The sequence below is a fragment of the Nansenia antarctica genome (genome assembly GCF_963989245.1).
Source record: "Nansenia antarctica genome assembly, chromosome: 3".
NCBI classification, from domain to species: Eukaryota; Metazoa; Chordata; class Actinopteri; order Argentiniformes; family Microstomatidae; genus Nansenia; species Nansenia antarctica.
In genome coordinates this window covers 39229917-39253937 of record NC_137688.1, presented here as the reverse complement: position 1 = coordinate 39253937, position 24021 = coordinate 39229917, and the positions used below count along the sequence as shown (strand labels likewise).

General features: G+C 44.1%; 1 protein-coding gene across 1 annotated transcript in view; it reads right to left on the bottom strand.

Moving 5' to 3' along the window:
* Nucleotides 1-5411, bottom strand: part of esamb (endothelial cell adhesion molecule b) — a 44821-nt gene extending 39410 nt beyond the window's left edge. The window contains exon 1 of the mRNA XM_080526056.1: nucleotides 5177-5411. Coding sequence (XP_080382182.1) covers nucleotides 5177-5231 — 55 coding nt within the window. The 5' untranslated portion in view covers nucleotides 5232-5411. The remainder of the gene's footprint in view (nucleotides 1-5176) is intronic.
* Nucleotides 5412-24021: the final 18610 nt, after the last annotated feature.

Below are 24021 nucleotides of genomic sequence, written 5' to 3'. Positions count from 1 at the left end.
CCCATTCCCCCCCCTCACACCCCCTACGGCTTCGTTTTGCGCGTTCACGTTTAGGGTAGGGGTGTCCCAATACATATTTCATCGAGGGCTAGGGGGGAGGGGGAGGGTTATCCACGGCTTCGTTTGGAGATTTTTCACAAGCAGACTACATTCGGAGCCATACCGCTCGCTCCCACAATGCATTGCGAATCATCAACAGAAATCTGATTTTGCTCTATTCAATGCGGAAGACAGCCACAAATATCATTTACTTTTTCTGTAATTACTTATTAATAAAGATTTTAAAAATTAGGATAACCGTCTTATTATCTTAGTTTAATGTCATTTCAATGCATTATAGACCTTTTCTTGATAACAAGCATAATTTAAAAAATCGCTATTATGCCGAGGTGCTGTGTCTAACGTTACAGGCTGATTTATGCATGACAGTCGCGCATATTGACTACAGTTGCGAAATTTAACTACAGTTCAGCTACAAGTTGTTTTGCTAACAAAGTGTGTTGATAACAAATGAAAAAAGATACTTATAGCACACGCAACAGAAATAAACACAGCTGAAGAAGGCATTGTGAGATGTGTGAAATCGCTGGCAATATATTAACCGTCATCCGCACCGCGTCTATTTAAATGACTGCTGATGACGTATCGGTCGTGAAGGGTTGTCCCGTTTCATCTGGGAATTCAACCACTACTGCTTGTGGCTCGGTTCGAAGGCCTTGGCTCCAAAGCGAGTGGCACTCGAAAACGAGACGAAGGGGTAGAATTACCTTTCAGTTCAAGTCATTAGTAGGCCCTATAGGCCTATTATCTTTTATTAGAGCTGTCAAACTCTAATCGTTGCTGAGTATTTTCAAAATACAAAAACACAGGTCTCTGAAGCACCTTGTTACAAAATGCATTCTTTTTTTGTTCAGGCCAATAAAATAAAATATAAAATAAGATAAATAGAGCAGAGCTGCAGACAAGCCGAGACCTCAGCAAGAAAAGGTCAAGATAACCCCAAAAAAGGTTGCACATGGAAGCTCACTATCAGACTATCTTGAGGGAGCTGAGCAGTAACCTGGCAACCCATGCCAAAAAGCGACTCCAACTTTTAACTCAACTAGTGTGAGTAGTGAGCTTGAAATGCTGAATTCAAATCACTGTGTTGTCCTACATTACTGTGCCACCTAGAGTGCCATCTAGGCCCAGGCTGGGGAGGCTGAAGACCAAACAACACCTGTTAGCCCACTTGACCAGAAGATGGAGACATCCCAAGGGTGGGACTCCATGGTGGAGGAGATCCTGTTGGAAAGGTGGGCTGATGAAACTGAATAGGTGGGCTATGACCAAACCTCTGAAAAGGTGAGGAAGTATTGTGAAGCTGAATCAGAAGAGGGAAGTGATGTTGTGACAGGGTCAGTGTGGCAGAAGAATGTAAAGACTAATGTCAAGGACAGCTAAAGACTTGAAAGTAAATTGAAGAGGTCATGACAAGTGCTGTTTTGTTGAAGGAAAGGGTGACGGATGTTCATTCTCCTCTGACGACTTTACCGTGGTGCCCAACTCTGAAACCCCTGGATGAAAGAAGGAGCCACTGAGAAGCATTGTGTGATGAGCAAGTTCTAAACTGAGACATGGATACAAGAGGATACAAGAGGTCCTTGAGTCCTAGAGTCTCAGTGCTGGGGGCCCTTGCAGCCAGTAAAATGTATGGCATCCTGGAATTGTATACATGCCTGTACTAGCTAAATGTTTTACATTTATAATACTGCAAGGAGTTCTAATCGTGCATTAAATAGTAACTGCCTACTTGTATGAACCTTCTGTCACAGCCTTTGTAATCATCTTCCAACACAATAAATGCAGTACATCTAGGTTATCAGAAGGTTATCTTCATGTACAAGGGCAGGGGTTGAGAGGAACAGGGGTTGAAGCATTCAACAATAGCAACATACAATAGTGTTAAAAACTAAATACTACTACAGCAGGATTGGGGTCAGTTGAATTTCAATTCAGGTAGTGATTTAAGTTTACAATTAAAGAATGGAACACCGGTGCGTAAGTGGCGTAGCACACTAAGCCATATCATCGCGAGGTTCCTGGTTCGATTCCGGCCATCAACATATCCTGCATGTCATCCCCCTTCTCTCTCACCTATCCTTCCTGTCAATCTCTATTGTCTCTATTCCAATATAGCAGAAATGCCCTAAAACTTTCTTTCGAAAAACCCATTTTCTCTTTATTGAGAAAACATTTATTATAAATTCCATAATTTCATGAGTAATCATGCCATCAGTACAAGCAACCTTGGGTGAATCCTCTCTTGTCTGTATGGAGCCAATTGGTTCTATCTCACCTATTATTATGACCTCCTACTACTAACCATCATGGGTTCACTTCCCTGCTGCATGGAAAAAGACCAACTTCACGTTGGTCTCTTTAATCCTAGTCAAACATGATGCGAGGTGGAGTCAAGTCCTTGTCACAATTCCCGTGTTAATCTCATCAGCCAAGACCGCCGCCAGTGAATGTGTACCTTGTTGTTGCCTTATTAAAATGCCAGGGCGAATCAGTGGATTACACAGCCTCCTTTGACTTCTGAGACCTGCAGATTAGTGACCACAATGCTGCACTCATCTTGCTGCACTCCAATCATATCTATGGGTTTACTACTACTCTGATGACAAAATGGGTTACAACGTTTTGGGATGAAGCTGACTCGCCCAAAAACAACCCTATCCTAAAACAATCACATTCCTGAGCTCATGCCCAATGTCACGACAACACTGTTTTGCAGCTTTAAAACCATTGTCAGTTATATTTACAGACATTTAAAAATAATGTAATATAGGCTTCCTTGATTATAATGAATATGGCTGAATACCTCAATGAGAGTAGAACAACTGTTTTACCTCATCATAAACAAAATAACATGGACCTATTGGGGCTATTGCCCTGACAGCTAGGGCTGTTGTGGTTTTGAACCTATATACTTTTTTATGCCTTAAATGATGATGTGTCTAGAGCCTTTAGTTCTAAGTGGAGTTCCTTACAGTAGCTACATTAACTGCAACTGCAAACTCACTGGCTGATTCCAACAAAAACATAAACAATGAATGTAAACAAATAATGCGTAACTTTGAATCACGCTCAAAAAAGTATTGCTGCTCTCATGGAATAACATTCCTTGAACACAACAGATACAGTATAGAACATGTTGCATGTGAAAATTGATTTTCTCCATGGTTTAGGCAACATTTTGTTGTTGATCTGATATGTATAAATCTAAAAGCGGAGATTTTAATGTAATTTCAGGTGTTAAACCCAGACAGGCTATCTGTCCAGGCAAGAGATGGGTTTTTGCTGGTCGCCAATATACAATAGATTTGTGGTGATACAGGAGATACCAAAAAAAGAAAATCCACGATGAGGACACCATATTTTATTGTTAGGTACAGTATGCAGAGGGCTGCCCATCTGTGACTAGGAAATACATGTTGATGTTGTGTATGTACTGTATGTAAAATATAAACATAATACTAGCTAACCTATGGAAGCCCATTAAATGTCCAAAGCTCAGTTATTATTTACTAAATGTAGTTGGCAGACAACTATGTAAGGCTATACATTAACTCTCTTGCTTATGTATGTATTACTGGTAAGACACACACATTATCTGATGTTCAGTTATAAATCATTATGGAGTTTCAGGTACAGAAAACAACGTCAGTACGTATGTGTACTGTAATGTGGATGTTGGAGAAGTCTAGTCATAAACTTAATCAGTATTAGCTTCAAAAGTGGCAGACGCCTTAACGACTATGCTCATCACGGATTTTACGGATTTTAATTTCTTGAAGTAAAATCATCTGTCATTAGCCTCTGCTCATTTTGTTTTAGATAGGGGCACGGTAAACTGAATTAACTTGTGTCCCAATTTCAGTCAGAATTCAGGTGACCTGTGCATCATTTACCTGTGCTGCGGTTGTGATATTTCGGACGTTTATTTTATTATGAAAGGATGACAAATGAGATGAGTTTGAGAAAATAATGTTAATGACAGTGAAGAAAGTGTGAACGCGGGGTAACGTGCATGCGAGTGTTTCATCTTTCGGGAGGCTGACAGCAGTGGTGTAGTCTAGTTTTTTCTAGTGGGTATACTGTGGTTTTGCCCTCCCAGTCAGAGCGACACCTGTCCCGTAGCGACACCCCATAAGCACCACCACACTCACTTATGCATACAGTATGCATCTACACCGGTGTTTGCTGCCTTGGGGGGGGGGGGGGGTGGCATGGACTGTACTTGTACATCAAGCTGCCTCACGCTACAGAAACAGGAGATGGCTCCTGCCCTATGGGCCGTTAGGCTCCAGAACCATCGGTTCTCAAGGCTACTTATGTGGTCTTGACTACATGTCCACTTTCTCACCTTTCTTCTTGCTCTCTCTCTCTGGTGTGCCGACACCATCCTGCTCTCTCTCATTCTCTCCCTCTCTATCCTCCTCTCTCCCTCTTTTGCTGTCAACCAAAAGGCAAATATAACAAAGGGAATGCCTGAGACAAGCTAGTTTCCACTTAAACAAAATGAGAGGCTAATTCCAGGCGATTTTACTTGTAGACATTTCTTCAAATCCGCGACGTGAGTCGACTTTTAGTTGTCTGCGACCTTTGAAGCTAGATCCACCCCTACGCCTACCAATCTGCTTGACTTCTACAACAGTCAAAGGTAGAAAGTATAAGAATAAGTCTAGTCACAAATGGGGCTAGGGTAAAATACAACTTACCCTTTGAATAACTTAATTGTATGTTGTTGATTTAGTGACAGTATCACATACAAATTCGAGTGCTGCCTATTTGGGTTAGGGTTATTATTAGGTACAACAATGTGTCAATTATTTAAAAGAATAAAAATACAATAGAATAAAAAAATAAACATAAATGCTTTTGAATGATAGCAGGAGGTCTACTGTATACCGATAGCCTATTCAGTGACAGTAAGCTAGCCCACACATAATTGTCTACAGTTAGTCTATGACTAAATAGTATGCCTAAAACTATAATTGTCTACAGCCATCATCTCGTGCGCGAGTTTACAGGTGTTTATCATAGTTAGCTATGACATTTGCTGTAAATGACACTAGGCTACATAAACCCAAAGATAAAAGGTGAATGAATACCTTAATAATCAGCTTACCTTGAAAAATCCATAACATTGATAGCATGGCGTGGAATACCCCTTGTATCTCCATCGCCCAACATGAACCGCGCGCGCCAGTGCCCGGCACAAACCACAGGAGGTTCCAACTTGCTGGTTCGGTTGCCCTTTTGGAGTTCGTCTTCAGCTCCGTGGGCTGCGCTAGACTTCAGGTCAAAGAACGCGCGGAGAGCAGAACTTGGCGAGTATTGGAAGGTTACTGTTATAAATTATTTCCGTCTTCCCGTCCGGCGAGCAAACAATAGATGACATTGCAGAACATTGGCACGGACGACGGCGCACTTCCACTTACTCGATCAAACACAAAACCATTTGTCGAGAGGTCGAGGCACTGCTTCCCTTGAGTTAACTGTGTCACTCTCGTCCACAAGCACTTCATGTCTCTGTGTTACCGTTATCTCCTGAGTTGCCATTGAAACGCAGCCTAGTATTTTTGTGAACCGTTATCAAACGGTCACCCTACCGTTTGCACCTGTGCGCGCTAGGAACGCCCCTTTTAATGATTGGCACATCCTTCCTTTGCATAGGTTTGTGTACTTCTACCCCGTACTATCTAACACGTACACGTACAGACTTCAGAACTAAAGTGCACTTCCAACATTGATAATATAGGTTACTATAATATTGTCATAGTCATTTTGTTGCAGAATTGGGCAGTGTGTTCGAATTCTGCAGTTGTCACACAAGGCTGTCAAATGAAATTGAGTGAGGTGAGTGTAGGCTTACTGCTTCTCAGTGGATAAAATACTAGAACAATACTTGCAATGGGGTGATTTACAATCTCAGCTGTTCAGGCAAGGAGCTTTGAGACAGCACACTGAAACAAGCATGGAGAAGATTGTTATTCCTGATTTAGTATCACGTGTAATTAAGACAGACTTCTCATGGATAAATTCACTCTTTATATGAAATATAGCGAATCTTTTGCAAATAACTAATCTTTATCTAAAAGTAGGTTTCATACTTTTTCAAACAGAATTAAAAACAAAACTTAAGTCAATACAGTTACAGTATTACCAAATAAATTAGCATATATTACCTGAAATGTCACGTTTTAAAAGTGAACAGAATGCACTCTCTCTCTCTCTCCCCTGTCAAACCCCCCAGGAAACATTAGCAGATACAGTAGTTGTAAGAGAGTAAAGAGCTAGGCTTTTAAGTTGTAATGTAAGTCTGAGGTCCTGCCAGAACTCATAACATAAATGGGTTGTCAGGTGAAATATTAATGGCTACGGGGCCGTGTATTGTTTTAGTAGTAGTGGCATGTAATGGATTTATATGATATCAAATTCAGCATGTTGTCTGACAGATCTGCCCTCACCTTGACTTTCACAGTTCACACAACAAGCAGGACACCCACCACAAAACTCAACACACTTCTACAGTGGGTCTTGCCCGGTCTGGAACAGGGAGTTAATAATTGACTGACAGGCTCTTGAATTTTTCATGCTCTCATATTTTGGCTCTTGCTATTCCCTTTTTTTTTTTTTTTTTTTTGCATTGTCAGCCAATTTGCTGCAATTTTGAACCAGTAACTTGGAATATGTTCACTGCCTAAGAATAGTCTTCCGCTGTAAACTGAAGATCCATGTCTTCAGGCTACACCTGACCTTAACTGTCCCTCATGAGACATCTACACTCCCTCTACCCCCCTATACAGTTTCTCTACTGTTAATAATAACAATTCAAATTAAAATAATAATAATCATTTTAATTCTTCCTTCTTGTAGCATTTAGACTGCCAATGGCCCCTGGCTCGAACATAGATTATTTTTTTCCTGCTATGACTGTTGGATAGATGATTCACTTAGGCTATTTAGTCAAATGTATTTGTTGTAAGTCGCTTTGGATAAAGGCATCTGCTAAATACCAAAAATGTAATGTAAAATATAGTGCATTAGCCATAGCAGAGGTAGTAGTTATGTTACACCAGAGTATCTAAGGAGAGGCTAAATGTGACTAAGGATCATTCATGGATACTGTTTATTGATAAATGAGAGTAGGCATGTCTTCAACTTGACCTCCTGTCTCTGTAAATGATGCCCATTATTTACTCTCACTAGACACATGGGAATTCACCCCAAACTAATGATTCCGTATAAGGTACAGTCCTTGATTTGTCCTGACACTTGGTTGACCATAACACTGAGGAATGGGGCTACAGAGACATATTACCACACTCAAATTCACAGATGGAGTGATGGATGCAAGGATTGACTGTACATGAGGTCAACATTATACTTGAAACTTATTTTGAAGCTATACAATGTTAATGTATAGTACACATTGGAATCAAAACATGGTATACTACCTAAGCTGATGAGGTATACAGCATCTTCAACATCAATGGGTAGATCATTAATTGAACAGCAATAACAATTGCAAATTTTTCCTTCAAACTTATGTCTGAACCCCTAAGCTTATTCACACTAACATAGCAGGGACATGTGATGCTAATGGCAAGTGTGAATTATTGAACATTCATGGAGGCTATGGATAGACTAATCTCAAACTGCACAGTGGGCACATTTCAAGCCTGTGCCCAAGCTTTTCACTCCCCAGACTCTCACAAAGCAGATTTTTTTCAGGACAAATTGTAGGACAACTTCTGTACAGTGAGTCACTGTGATTGTGAAAGTCGTATTTTTAAGGATCTATCTCTGCACTAAATAACAGGACTTAACCACCCAGAAAATTGAGAAACATGCACAAAATAACAGGACCTTTGTCCACAGAAGACTCAAACATGCAGTATCTCTGTGATTAATTCCTGCTCTAGACATACCCCCTTGTTAGAATCTTGATATCCATCCATTCTGTGTGTCGCCTTGTTCAGTGGCCCTCAGGAAATCATTATGGGATGTGAACTCCCTAAGTACTTGGTGTAATTCTAATTTAGAACTGCCATTGAATTCCTGAAGAAGCTCTTTGTTTCCCGTGTTTGAGCGGATAGAATCCCTTATCTCACAGCCAGGTGTAAGATGGGCCTGCTTGCCTGTCTGGCCTTGACTGCTCACTCCTTGATAGCGAGTCTGGTCTGACAAATGGCTCTTTGGGCATTCTTCTACTTTGCTTTTTTCCCTCATTAAACAAATATATTTCATAATGCAGCACAGTATTGAATTTCCCCTAGAACAATTGTAATTCTAGCATAGCTTAATGTTTGATATTTAGTCTGTCACCTATTTGTTTGATATTACAAGATGTATGGTTCACTAGTGCCATCTTGTGGTTAATATCCAGTTCAGTTTCTCTAACTAAAGTCTCTAAGGCAGGGGTCTTCAACCTTTTTCAACCCAAGGACAACTTGGATGAGAGACAAATAGAACAGGGACCCCCACATGTAATATATATTTTTTAAATGTCTCACATTTTAAAGCCTATAATAACTTTTATATTTACTTCATTCACCTTTTATTTCACCGTATTAACCTATTTATAAACTGGGTTATTAGCCTATATGTGTTTATGATTGATAAAACGTTCATGCATAATTATGATTGGTTATTATTATTATTATTATTTTATTGTTGTTGTTGTTGTTGTTGATGAGCAGTTGCGGACTCAGGCTGTTTGAATGGCAGGGGCGAAAAGAAAAAAAGGGCAGCTACTGGACAACATGGGACCCCATCAGTGCACATGGTCAAGTTTAGACCATTGGAAGGGCAGCCAATAGGGCACATCCTCTAATTTTGCCACTCAAAAGGGCACTTTAGTGCGACTTTTTTCCACTGTGGGAAAAATGACATTGACAATGACATTCATTTTGTCAGGTTTAGACCATTGGAGGGGCACCAATAGAGCACGTCCTCTCATTTTCGCCACTCAAAAGGGCACTTAAGAGAGATGTTTTTCAACCGTGGGGGCACCAGGAGGGGCGGTCGCCCCCCCTGCCCCCCCCTGAGTCCGCCAGTGTTGATGAGGCTTATATTTTCTATTATTATTAATTTTTTTCAACAATGAAACTTTTAGCTTCAGGAAGCCAGGTATGCCTACCTCAGTGAGATGACTGGCCCTGGTGGGTGGTACACACCCTGTCTATTCTGGGGGAGATGGAGGTTGTCAGGCAGAGCATCATGTCATCCTCAGGCTGCAGTCTGGAACTGTATTTGCTCTTCAGGTAGGTGAGGGAGGAGAATCCTCTTTCACAAAGATAAGTTGTTGCAAAACGCAAGAGGCTCACCATGGCCTTTGCTGTCAGTTGGGGGAAGTATTTCTGGCAATGGATCCAGAACTGGGTGAGAGGCTGTGACTGGTACACATTCTTGTGTGTACTGCCTATCAGCTGATCTTCCTCAGCGGCTGTCAGGTTTAGGCGTCGGATGCATTGTCTTTGAATGGAAACCGTATCCATGTCTTGTGCTTAGACGTTGGCACATGCACATCAGAAAAGTACTTCTCAAATTGACTTTCGAGTGCCTCCAAGTGATCAACAATTGCGCATTTCATGTCAGGCGAGGGCACCGCGGAATCCGCGGAAATGCATTGAAATGCGCAGCCAGCTCCGCGCGGTTTTGGCCAACCAGAATCTCGTGGATAGCTGTGCGTAATTCAAAGACGCGCGCCAATACTGATCCACGGGATCGGGATCTGACCTCGGAATGGTAAAGGAGCGGCGCATAGAGAAGCAAAGAGGCGGGTTTGTTATTATCAAACTAGTAACTAAATTAGTAACGTTATGCTAGTTATTAATTAACGTTAATTTTGCAATGAAGACCGAACTGCAGCGTTTTAGCCAACACCTAGCTTGCTAGACAGGTGTGTTATTTTTTCCAGCTGACTTTATGTTAGTCTCTGCATCATGGGCATAATTTATTTTGTAAATAGTTTTTGTCAAAAGTTGTTTATTATTGCCTATTAATGCTTGTAATTTACTCAATATCATTTTTGTTATATTTTTAAATTCTCACTGATTATTTTGGTGAAAATTGTGAATTATTATGACAAAAATTGGCGGACCCCCTGCAGTACCTCTGCGGACCCCCGATTGAAGACCTGAGGAGTTTATCCATTTTACAGGACACTCATTGATCCACAACCAATTTTTATTTAAATTATTCAACTACAGTATATCTTCTTAAATCATCAATGAGTGCAATCTACCTAGGCTTTACACCATTACGCTGCCAACATTGGCATAGAAAACGTTAGCATTTGTGAAATAAGAGGAATGTTTGTTCTACAATACAAAATAATTTTACCAGATTTTACCCTGTCAGCCATTGAATTACTGGGCCATATAGAAGATATTTTAAGCTATTCATCGGTAGACTATCTGATGTTCCAAAACTGAAATTGAGATGAGACTTCACTCGATTGTTACGTAATCCACAAGTGGATGTCCCCCTAATCTCTTCGTGTGAGCTAAATTTCAACATTTTACTTACAAGGCATTGTTATAACAAAACGGACACCATAGATTCCTGTACCAATTTACATGTAATGTGTTATCTCTCCATTTACTATATTGTGGCACTTTTAAGGCTTATATATTGTATGTCATGACAGCTGTGTTGACACTAAAATACCCCCATACTGTAAAGATTTGACATAAAATGTAAATTTGAGGTGGTGTAGGAGGCTTTGCTCCACAGGTGCAACTAAAGCACAGCAACAAGAGAGATCTTGCCGCTTGTGTTTCCGATAACTAATGTCTACTTGTCCAATGTACTGTGCCGTAGCTTCACTGGTACCAACACAGACATAAACACAGAATACTGAGTAATGTAAAGAGATGAATTACTTCACGTTGTAGTGACCGCTCGTTAGTGAGCAGAGTATTCGTAATTCACGGCGTTCCAGCCTGTACAAAGCACTGTTGATATGTTTGTGTTTACTCAATCACCCAGGTTGCTTAGCGGGTGATATGACGGGATATAAGTGGGACAAAGATGGATGAATGTTGTTGTTGTCAGTACGCATGCAGAGAGTGAGAATAAAGCACATGATTGTTTTTCTACCGGCAAACCGACTACATCGTCCAGTTATTGCCGTCACTCCTACATTGGTGACCCTGACATTCTCTCGAACGTTTTCGGAGATCATTTGAACATGACAACAAACGCAGTTTCACTCAAGCTGCCCGTTTTTTGGGAACAAAATGCCAACGCATGGTTTGCACAAGCGGAAGCTCAATTCGCCCTCAGGGATATTACCGTGGATCATACCAAATACTACTACGTGGTAGCAGCTTTAACCAATTCAACGGCAGCGAGAGTGGTGAGTCTTATTGAAAACCCACCGGCACAGCACAAATATGTTACCTTGAAGGCGCACCTCATAGATACGTTTTGTTTGTCTGAATCTGAACGTGCACGCCAGCTCCTCTCTCTCCCTGGGCTCGGTGACACGAAACCCTCTGAACTGATGGACCACATGCTAGCTTTGCTGGGCGACCATCAGCCGTGTTTTCTTTTTAAAGAGCTTTTTCTGCAACAGTTACCAGACCAGGTTCGTTTTTCAATGGCTAATTCCATCAAAACAGACTTTCGTCAGCTAGCCAAGGAAGCGGATATATTTTTCTCAGCTGGGAAGAAGTGTTTTACAGCCACCATGGATGAGTTTGGGTTCCAACCACTCTCCATCTCCGCTACTGCTGTGGCCCGACGGGTGAGGCCGTCGGGGTTGTGCTTTTACCATATGAAATTCGGGGACAAAGCTAAGAAGTGCCTACCACCATGCAACTACAGTGTGTCGGGAAACGCACAGGCCGCCACTCATTAGCAGCTGTGGGTGCCGGCCATTCTGCAGGCTTGCTGTACGTCACTGACTCCCTCTCCGGCCGCCGTTTTCTGTGTGACACAGGTGCCCAGGTGAGCGTGCTGCCCGTATCGGCAATAGACATTAAAACAGGGAAACAAGGACCCTCCCTTGAGGCTGCCAATGGCAGTGCTATCGCTACCTTCGGCAGGCGCACTGTGGGTTTGTGTTTTGCTGACCAGCGTTTTACCTGGAGTTTTGTGTTGGCCAAAGTGTCTACTCCCCTCTTAGGCGCTGACTTTCTCTGCGCTAACAGCCTCCTGGTGGACGTGGGGAACCGCCGACTCGTCAACGCTGAGACATTCGGCTCTTTGTCATGTGAGCGCAGTGACGCAGCCACAATGAAGCTGTCCAGTGCTGTCTCGCCGGCTGACGATTTTTCTCCTCTTCTATTGGAGTTCTCAGACATCACAACACCTACCTTCTCGGCTGCTACCACCAAACACGGCGTCATGCATTACATCTCCACGGAAGGCCCACCAGTGCATGCCAGGGCCCGTCGCCTCGACCCACACAAGCTCACCATCGCGAAAGAGGAGTTTGCAGCCATGGAGGCACTTGGCATCATTCGCCGTTTTGACAGTCCTTGGGCCTCGCCTCTCCATCTCGTTCCCAAGTCCAACGGAGGCTGGCGTCCGTGCGGCGACTACCGGCGTCTAAATGATGTCACCACACCTGACCGTTACCCCGTTCCACACATTCAAGACTTTTCAGCCCATCTAGCGGGCGCGTCTATTTTTTCTAAAGTGGATTTGGTACGGGGATACCACCAGGTGCCAGTTAGCCCTCAGGACGTCCCCAAGACAGCGGTTATAACACCATTCGGACTTTTTGAGTTTTTGAGGATGCCGTTTGGCCTCAAGAATGCTGCCCAGACCTTTCAGAGGTTGATGGACGCCATGCTGGGCAACCTCCCTTTTGTGTTTGTCTACCTAGACGATATCCTGGTAGCTAGCACGTCCAAGGCAGAGCACCTATCCCACCTCCGTCTCCTCTTCAGTCGCCTCCGGGAACATGGATTAATCATCAACCCAGCAAAGTGCCAGTTTGGACTGCCTGCCATGGATTTCCTCGGCCACCACATCACTACTGCTGGGGCGGTCCCGCTGCCATCAAAGGTGGACGCTGTGCTGCAGCTCCCACGCCCTACCAGCATTAGAGCTTTACAGGAGTTCCTGGGGATGGTGAATTTCTACCATCGATTCATCCCCCAGGCTGCCCACCTAATGCGACCCCTGTATGGGGCTCTCAAGGACAAGACCCCTAAGCACATCATCGCATGGTCCGACGAAATGTCAAAGGCATTCTCAGACACCAAGGAAGCCCTCGCGAGCGCGACCATGCTGACTCACCCCGTGCCTGAAGCTTCCGTGGCCTTGACAACTGATGCCTCAGATTATGCCGTTGGAGGCGTTTACGAACAGCTGGTCAAGGGGGTTTGGCAACCCCTGGCATTTTTCAGCCGACAACTCCGCTCCAGTGAGCAAAAATACAGCACCTTTGACCGAGAGCTCCTCGCTCTGTACTTGGCAGTCAGGCACTTCCGTTTCCTGCTGGAGGCTCGTCCATTCACAGTTTTTGTGGACCACAAACCCTTGATTTTTGCCATGGCTAAGGTGTCGGAGCCGTGGTCTGCCAGGCAGCAGCGTCATCTGGCTTATATCTCCGAGTTCACTACAGACATTCGGCATGTGGCGGGGAAGGACAACCCTGTAGCTGACTGCCTCTCTCGTGCCACTATCGGGGCTGTCCACCTCGGCATCGACTACGCCCATATGGCTGCGGATCAGGTTTCGGACCCAGACATCCAGGCATGCAGGACTGAAGTTTCTGGCCTCCAGTTGGCGGACATCCCCTTCAGTGACGACGGCACAACGCTGCTTTGTGACGTGTCCATGGAGCAGCCGCGCCCCGTGGTTCCACATGCATGGAGACGGCAAGTTTTCGAGGCCATACATGGCCTCTCACACCCAGGCAGGAAACCTTCGCAGCGCCTGATTGCGGCGAAATTCGTCTGGCCCAGGATGAAGGTTGACATTGGTGGGTGGGTCAAGACCTGCGTGCCATGCCAACGTGCGAAGGTCCATCGTCATGTTAAGGCCCCGCTGGAGCGGTTCACGGTCCCAGAAAGACGCTTCGACCATGTCAACATTGATCTGGTGGGTCCCCTTCCCGCCTCCAGGGGGTACACTCACCTTCTGACGATGGTGGACAGGACCACCCGTTGGCCAGAGGCCGTCCCACTGACGGAGACTACCACAGCTGAGGTGGCCCGCGCATTCATCGGCACCTGGGTCTCCCGGTTTGGGGTCCCCTCAGACCTTTCCTCTGATCGGGGGGCCCAGTTCACTTCTGGCTTATGGACTTCCATTACTCAGCAGCTGGGTGTCTCCCTCCACCGCACTACGGCTTACCACCCACAGGCCAATGGCCTGTGTGAACGTTTTCACCGGTCCATGAAGGCTGCCCTTAAAGCCGATCTCCGGGGCGACGGCTGGGTCGACAGGCTTCCTTGGGTGATGCTGGGACTCCGTACTGCACCTAAGGAGGACCTCCTTTCGTCCTCTGCTGAGCTGGTGTACGGCCAACCCCTCCGGGTTCCGGGGGATTTCCTCCCCTGTGCTACGGTCCCCTGGTCAGCACCAGAACAGCGAAGTGCGCTGCTGGACAAGGCCAGGTCCTTCCGGCCGATCCCTACCTCATGCCATGGCGTTCCTAAGGTACGTGTCCCGCCTGATCTGAAGGCAGCGGGGTATGTCTTTATCCGCCAAGACGCCCATCGAGCCCCTCTGCAACCGCCCTATGATGGTCCCTACCGGGTCGTGGAGACAGGCGACAAATCCTTTATTATCGACATGGGGGGTAGTAAGGAACGCATCTCGGTGGATCGCCTTAAGCCAGCTCATCTGGACTTGGACCGTCCCATCGAGGTGGCCCACCCCCCCCGCCGCGGTCGCCCCCCTGTTAAAACAGTCCCGACCCTAGCTCCTGCAGACCCCCTGCCCTGCCGTCCGAGGCCGGCCAAACGTCCGCCTGTTGTTTTTCCCCTGCCTCGGTCTCCTGTGCCTGCTCAAGGGCGCCAGAGTCGCTTTGGGCGAGTTATCAGAGTCCCTGACCGTTTTTTGGGGCCGGTTCTTGTGAATTCTGGGGGGACGTGTGTAGTGACCGCTCGTTAGTGAGCAGAGTATTCGTAATTCACGGCGTTCCAGCCTGTACAAAGCACTGTTGATATGTTTGTGTTTACTCAATCACCCAGGTTGCTTAGCGGGTGATATGACGGGATATAAGTGGGACAAAGATGGATGAATGTTGTTGTTGTCAGTACGCATGCAGAGAGTGAGAATAAAGCACATGATTGTTTTTCTACCGGCAAACCGACTACATCGTCCAGTTATTGCCGTCACTCCTACAACGTAATCTAATAATTGTATTTCTCATATGAATGAGAGACAGGGATTATGAGAGAGAGAGGGGGGGGGGGGTGTCTGGATGTCTCCAACACATTACTGCAGGGACATGGGCAAAGAAGCTTGACTGAGCATGTACCCCCATCAGCATCACCATTGCCCATCCCAGGCCTAATGCTACACGCCTGGGCTTGGCATGCAGGAGAATCATGGTAAATAGTAAATGGACTGCACTTATACTGTATAACGCCTTGTTATGTGCTTTCCAATGGACTCTCATTCACCCATTCACACACACACATTCACACTCCAATGGCGGTAAATTACCATGCAAGGCGCCAGCCAGCTCATTGAGAGCAATTTGGGGTTCAGTGTCTTGCCCAAGGACACCTCGCTGGGCATTGAACTGCCGACTTGCCAGGGATCAGGGATTGACCAACCAGCTGAGACCACACTTTTGTATTTGCATTTGCAAAACTAAATCTCTTTGCAACCTTCCGATCATTAGACGCCAGCAGTACCTCCTGAGCCACAGCCGCCCCGATCTCAGCCATGGGTTATAGATAGTCTCGGCCAGAGGATCAGTGCTATATGCCACTTATAGGTCTGGTGATCTTTTACACACTATGACCAACCAGGCAAGTACACACCTTTATATTTTGCATTTGCAAAACTAAATCAATACGGGATGATTGCCAATATCCAGGGGGATGTAGGCCTTAGTGTTTATTATCTCTGCAGTACAAACAAGTATAAAAGAGCACTCCCTCAGCTGTGAATACCCACCTCATCATAGGGACATCATAGGGACAATAGGAGAGAGACAATAGGAGAGAGAGAGATACTCTTTGTTTAAGTTGCTCATCAGTAATAGGGTTCCTCACTTGGCCAGATGGGTCAATCCATAAGGGAGGAGTGGAATGACTATACCCTAATCAAAATGCAAGAGTGTGTGTCTGTGTGAGTGTGTGTGTGTGTGTGTGTGTGTGTGTGTGTGTGTGTGTGTGTGTGTGTGTGTGTGTGTGCGCGTGTGTGTGTGCGTGCTTCATCACCCTCAAGGGATGGCTATAATTCCACTGGCTATGCATTCACCTCTGCCGACACTTGCCCTCAGTCCATAGACTCCAGGGGTTCCAGAATGACTAAAGAGAAGGAAGGGGTGGAGCAAATGGGAAGCAGACCGGCAGAACCATAGACAGAGAAACAGAGACAGAGGGAGAGACAGAGACAGAGACAGAGACAGAGAGAGAGAGAGAGAGAGAGAGAGAGAGAGAGAGAGAGAGAGAGAGAGAGAGAGAGGGAGAGAGGGGAGGGAATTAGACTGAAGTATGTGAGAAAATCTTTAAAAAAATATGATAGAGAGAGAAGTGAGACCTGAGAGAAACTTCACTTTCATATGTATATTCAGGTGGCACAGTTCTTTTTTTTCTTTTTTTTTGGCACAGACATTTTTTTTTTTACATTACTTCAAGAAGTTCTTTCATCATTTGCAGAGTGCTTGTTCTCTGTCCATGGGGGATATAATACATGATTCTTATTGTCATCCATAGGGATTTGTGGTTCTCAGAATGCAGCTCAAGTCATCTACAGCACTGTAGGCGCAAGTTAGGGATATCACTGAACGGTCACTTTTTCCTCAAGGGGAAATGCTGCTCTATCTGATCCGGTCTCTCCTCCAGATGCACCTCTATGCCGACCCCAAGAGCATAGATCCCAGCAACTACACACATCTCCTCTCCAATGCTACATCTGACCCATCCTTCACACTGAATACATCCCCTCTGAACCAGGAAAAAGTTAGTATCTTCAATGGTGAGTGAATGGGTTTTAAAAGCACAATCTAGGATTTGTTCTGGTGTTAAATGGGGATTTCAATTCATGATATACTATACCTATTGATTCTCGAAGAATTATGACTTAGAAATGCCCAATTAGCTTAGCAAAACTGTCTTATCGTAGCCCTTGCTCTCATGTCTCAAAAATAAGGCAAATGTTGTTAAGTAGGAACCTGTTCAGAATTAATGTTTTGTGCCTAGACCGTTGCTATCAATGTAATGTGCATTGCTCTAAAAGTAGATACAGAAACAAGGGAAATATAGCCTTTTATCTTTGTAGTATTTTTGTCACATTAAGACATTCAAACAATGACAATGTACATTACATTACATAATATTGTACTAGAAAACAGCGTAGTTTAGTCCTGGCAATGATAACTTCACCTAGGCTATGGGAATTAATGCATGCATGGGGTGGGTGAGTCGTTGTTGTGTCCCCCCCCCCCCCCCCTCCCTCTTCCTCCCTCACAGTGACATAATAAGCTATTTTGGATTGGCCTCCATACCCTCTAGTCTTCATGGAACAGGCCGCATAAGGCTGTCTAATAGCTATCTATTATACCCTTGATTCCCTGGAGACATAGTCACATCTCAGATGCAGAGGGCAGCCAAGTGAGTTGCCATGACAGCAGCATTGGCAGGCAGTCTCAGAGATGAGAATTGATGTCTGCTGTGTGTGTGTGTGTGTGTGTGTGTGTGTGTGTGTGTGTGTGTGTGTGTTTGTGTGTGTGTTTGTGTGCACAGGCGCTTGTGTGTGTGTGTGAGAGAGAGTCAGATTAGTTCTGCAGGGAACACATGGAATATCTTGTCCAAGCCAGCCTTGCATCAAAGCACCATAGCTAATGCAATACAACATTTCTTGTGGTTGTTAAGTTGTCAATAGCTTGTGGTCATTTCGACATGTGACTGGTCGTACAATAGTGAACTACTTTTTCAAACTATATTTCTCTTAAGGGTCTCTCAGGGGTCTCTTAATTAATTCAACTTCTTCCCTTGTAATGTACTTGTTAAGCTAGTTAAATACATTTTCAGAGTATCTTCACCAAACACTGACAGTATGCCATTAGACCAAGAGGACACATTTGGGGTCCTGCAGGTCGTAAGTATAGCTACCCATCCCAACAGCGTGATTCTAAATCACCACTACATACACGCAGTTAGATAAGAATTAATGGGTGAATTTAGTGCTCTCTATCACTCATTTTAATTATGGTTTTACGATGTACGGTAGTCCTGTCATCCCTGTCGCCAAATTATGAATTACCAGCAGTGGGCTACTATGACTCTATGCACTTTAGTGAGCATCTTGCCTGCATCAGGTCTTTGTATAAATATTCTGTTGATAAAAAGGATACGTCATTATTTATTTTTTTATTATAATTTTTAGGCATTTAGCAGACGCCTTATTCCAATGCAACTTACAGTCAATACATTTGACTAAGTGAATCATCTATCCGTTTTGTTATTATTATATTGATACAGTGGAAACAATACAGGGGGGTAGTAGGTGTCTCAGGAAAACCATTATAGGGGGAAGTTGGTGTCTCTGGAGACACAGTGCAGGGGGTAGTAGATATCTGAAGGTGTAGCCTGAAGAGATGGGTCTTCAGTCTCCGACGGAAGATAGGGAGTGATTCTGCAGTTCTGCATAATAAAGTGAGACCCACTTTCTCCCACTGACATTTTTTTTTAAATGTAACTTTTTTGTGCAGTCTAGTGGTTGAGTGGAATATTACAAGTGAGTTGATCAGCCTTAATCCACACAGTGTAATTGTTTCCTACTTACAGTTTTACATTGTTGGCATTTAGCAGACACCTTTATCCAAAGCGACTTACAATAAATAAATTTGAATAAGTAAGTGAATCATCTACCACCAATCATAGCAGGAAAAAGTACAGTAATCTATGCTCTGGTCTGGAGCCATTGGCATTCGTCGTGCTACTAGAGTTAGACGAAGGAAGATTATATTTATTTATTTATTTTACACTGGGGAAACAATACAGGGGGGTAGTCCTATGCAAATCAGAGACCCTATAAAACAAAGATGTAAATTCTGAAATCATATTAACTATTATCCTTGCACTCAGATGGACTCAATTCAAATTACTGAGTAACTTGTTTTCATTTGAGCTAATTTTAGGAGTATCATAGTCATAGCAAAGTGGGTGAATACTTAATGACTCAAGAACTTTCAACTTTTCATTTTTAAAATTAATTTGTAAACATTTCTAAATAATAATTGTCATTATTTTGTATTTAGTTTAGATCAGTGAGAAACATCTAAATTAAATAAATAAAAAGTCCAAGGGGGTGAATACTTACTGAAGGCACTCTACGTATAGAGAGAGTGTTTAGAGTAATAGCATTTATTCAAGTTTTGTCTTATGCAACTATTTACCCATTGAGCACAATCTCTTTCGCCTATATGGAACTTAGTCAGAGTGACAGCGTGATGTTTCACAGCAATGGGGTTTCCAATGCGTTTTCCAGTCGTCTTTTAACTATGATGCAGGTGATTGATGTTGATGACTGCTAACTATTTTGATAATGATACCCCAAACTCATGAACAAGTTAGTGAAACATAACAACAGCGAAAGTCATGTGGCCAACGGTAAGCTATTTTTAGTAAGGGGTCAATGGGGAAACTTGAGTGAATGTCATGAGAAGGCATGTGTTAATAATGACCAGTAGAGGGAGCACTGAGTCTCCTTATCAGCCTTTGATTGATTGATTGAAAACTTTATTAGAAGATTTGCAGAAGTAGGTACATGAAAGTACATATTACATACAAGGTCAACTAAAAGGATAAAAACCCAAGAAAGCCACTGGCTTATTTCAATTGGGGTCCTTGATTTTCAATTCATCGTTACATGTAAGACAGACAGGAAAGAAAAAAAAACTAGTACTATCTACAAGATAATACAGACAAATAACTATTACTATCTACAAGATAAAAATACATCCATCATGGGAAGAACAATACTAGATATACAATACAACAAAACATCAGGTATGTACAGCGGGTAGGACAGGTGGGGACATACACCACAGGTGGGGGCGGGGGACAAAACACAAAGTATGTACAGTGGGTAGTTCGGGTCTTTTAATCTGATTTTTGATTTAGAGGGTCCAGTTACGGATTGCAGCCTCCTGTAAATGTTTTTTGAGAGTGGTTTTGAAGGTGGGCAGTGTTTTGCACTCCTTTAAGATTATAGGAAGGGCGTTCCACATTTTTACTGCATAGTTTGCAAACGAGTTTAACCCCTTGTTTGTGGTGCAACGCGGTTGAACGTGGTTCGTGGAGCTTCCTCTGGTGTTGTATGTGTGGACGTTGTTCACTTTTTGGAAGTATGTTGACAGGTACTTGGGTGTCTTTGTGGTGTAGCGTATCTTGAAGACCAGGCCCAGTGCAAGCTGCTGCACTCTGTCAACTACTCGTAGCCAATCAAGGCTCAAAAAATGAGCAGCGGTTAGATGTGTCCTAGGGTTGAGGCCTAGCAGAAGCCTAACCAGTTTATTTTGGGCTGTCTGGAGTCTTGTTTTATGGGCCTTTGTGGTTCTATAGTACCATGATGTTACGGCATAGTCGAAGTGACATTGAATGAGAGCTCCTGATAGGGTCCTCAGTGTGTTTTTACTGACAAGTGAGGATATCACAGAACTGTCCGGTAACGGTTACCATTCCATCTCACACAGAATAATTCTTTTCATCCAATTTCCCCACCATTCTTACGACTTGGGCACTTGTGAACTCATTTTAAATTTGTGTTGGCATATGTACAAGTGCATACTTCAATAGAAGTGGTATGCAGCTATCCTTTGAGAGTCACCTCTTTCCCCTCCCATTCCCTTATACAGTATCCCTCTCTCTCTACTGTACATTTCCTGCATCTGTTGTGTTTGGGTCTGAGCAGCCCCATATGGCAGCGTGTAGTATGACATGTTGCACATCCAGAACAGAGCACTAGAGGACATGGCTGTAACCTTGTTTATCTAAACCCTCACACAGCCTCAGCTGAGCTGATTCACTTCAGTGTTTTAAAAAATACATGTGGAACATGTAATTAGACTATAGGGCTGCAATTCTATGTCAAATATTTCTAGGCCAGGTGTGAGGTGAAGTCCTTGGACCTCAATGGGACTTGCTGCTGAAATCAAGTTTGAATTTGAGAAGAAAGAAAAAAAGACAAAGCTTGAATGAAAAGCTTTTTGAATGTACAACAACTCTGTGACAGACCATATTCTTGTAACAAAAAAAGAGCTGTCTTGCTAAGGAGCATTGTGCTTGGCATCTTAATGTCCTAGTGATGAGACCCATTAGTAGTCAGCACTTGTGGTCAGGTAGATCGATGAGAAAAGGGATTTAGTCAGTCAATGACGTTTGAGGTACATTACAAAACGAGGATCTACATTGACACATTGCCCTATCAGCTATCAGAAGGTCTGAAATGAGAAAAGCTGGGCTGGGAGCCAAATGCAGCTGTGATGTTGGTTGCTTACCTTAGCACTCTACTGGATTGGATGTAAATGACCTGCAGTTGGCCCTGGTATACTGCTGTGACACCAGGCTCTATAAATAAAGCCAAGAGTCCTCCAGGCTGACTGAAGGTCTCTCAACACACAACACAAGCAGCAAGCAGCAAGACAAAGCATCCGGCACCAGTGACTAATGATACCGGCTGAGGTCGACAGCTAAGGACCCTCTCTAAGTGTGAACGGAAAGAGAGAGAGGGAGAGAGAGAGAGAGAGAGAGAGAGAGAGAGAGGCACGTGAGTCCTGTGCCCCCCAACCTTCCCCTCCAATTTTACCTGCATTACCCTGATGTGTGTAAATGGGGTGACCCAGGTAAATCTCTGTAAATCAAGGCCTAAGGTTTAAACGGGCTTCAGACCAAAAATGCCCGCCATTGTACCGTTATCCCTGTGGGAGTGAGGCTCAAGAGTGTTGCGTCAACATCCGATGTTAACATTTAAAATGACGGTATGGACTGGGACAAGGACTGGAGACAAGGCTGAAGGTTATGGTTAAGTTGTGTTAGCCTGTATCTATGGTAGGTCTATGGTCTATGGTGTGGTTCGAGGGAAGGCTAGGGTTTTTAGTTGGAGAGTCCAGGCTATTGGAGCCAGACGGTGATTCGGGAGACATGAGGTCAGGGCTTGGGGCAAGGGGTGGACAGCTGAACCTCACATTCTTTACCACAATCATACAGGCTGTCCCGTCTTACCATCTGTAGTCCTACACACACACACACACACACACACACACACACACACACACACACACACACACACACACAAATACTGCAGAGATATATTTACTTTGGATGGCATCCTGTGTTAAGTCCTGGAGACATGCGCATGGGTGATCACATGAACTTTAATAGCTGTGAAAGAGATTGTCCAGTGGTGGTAGTAAGTCGTGTTGTTTTGTTGTTTGAATTAAGACTGAGATATTCAATGAACTGCTAAGAGTCTGTCCACACTCCTGCTGATGAGATGTTTCCATTTGCCCTGTTTCAAGCTTTTGTATCTCCTTGATGAGGCACACACTTCCACTGACTCTGGGGTATTAATACCGCTGTGGCCTCTCTTTGTGTGCTGCTCTGGGACGGGCGTCTGGACTCCTCTTCTGCTGCCCAATTTCCAGCCCCATTCAGGTGGAACAAAGCAGTGCAGGCCCCTGTCCGTCCACTGCTGCCCTCCATCATGCCGGGTTCTCACAGAGCGACATGGAGACAATACGGTGAGAGGGCAGGGGCCAGAGGCACAGAGAGGCTGGGCCGAGCAGCTCTCCCCAGGAGAACAGTGTGTCCCTCTCCCCAGAGACCACAGAGGCACCAGAGACTCGGTGGGGGCCAGATTGCAGATGAATGAGAGGGAGGAGTTGGTGTGAAACCAACGGCACCTGCTTAATAAATCACTGTGGAATCAATGGAGCAGCAGCGTGTGTTAAAGGGTCATGGTGCCCTCTTGGCTGTTGGAAACGTACACAGAGAAGGCTCACGCCGCCTTCTTCATCATCAGCAGTAGCAGTAGAAGGAGAAGATTGTCACACAATTGTCATCATCACCAACATTGTTTTATAAGATTCACCTTTATTATCATCATAATTCCCTCAATTACAGGGCTGCTAGTCAACAACAATATGTAATATGATTCACATTGTTTTTTCTTGATTTATTATTGTAGGAAACACGTTACATTAATCATTTTAGCTAGTTATTGACATGGATCAGGCCTACTCTAGTTTCATAATTGGTTTGAAAGATTTACCAATGCCATGATTCTTTGCTTAGGTGTAAATGAAACCGACACCTGTAATTTCTGTAGAGAGATTGTCATGGTTAAACCTTAGATTTGTAGTTTGGAAATCAAAATGAGTTGAATATGGACAGGCTATTAAGTCAGTCATCATCATATCATAGCAGTTGGGAGTCATCATGGCTTTAGGCAGGGGGACTTGAAGCATGCAGACAGGTTGGGCAGCTTGCACAGATGACGTCGCTCCTGTCTCTTTAAGAATAGATGCTCGTATTGGCGAGGGTTTTGTTGCGGAGGAGGACTGTGGACGCACTTCAGCATGTGTGTCGGTTGACAGCCGTAGATCGTGTCTCGTATCACTCCAGAAACAGCGCGCATTGAGCCACGAGCGTACCCCCACGCACCAAATTATGCTTATAGGCATTATACATTTCTATTTTGTTTAGCAGTTTAATATCTATCGATTTGTTATTTTCCTCCGTGACAGTCCCATGGAATTATGGAAGTTTCGCTGTAAAGATGATTTCATGATGCTTTTCCGTGCGCAGTGTGCGGGGGCGA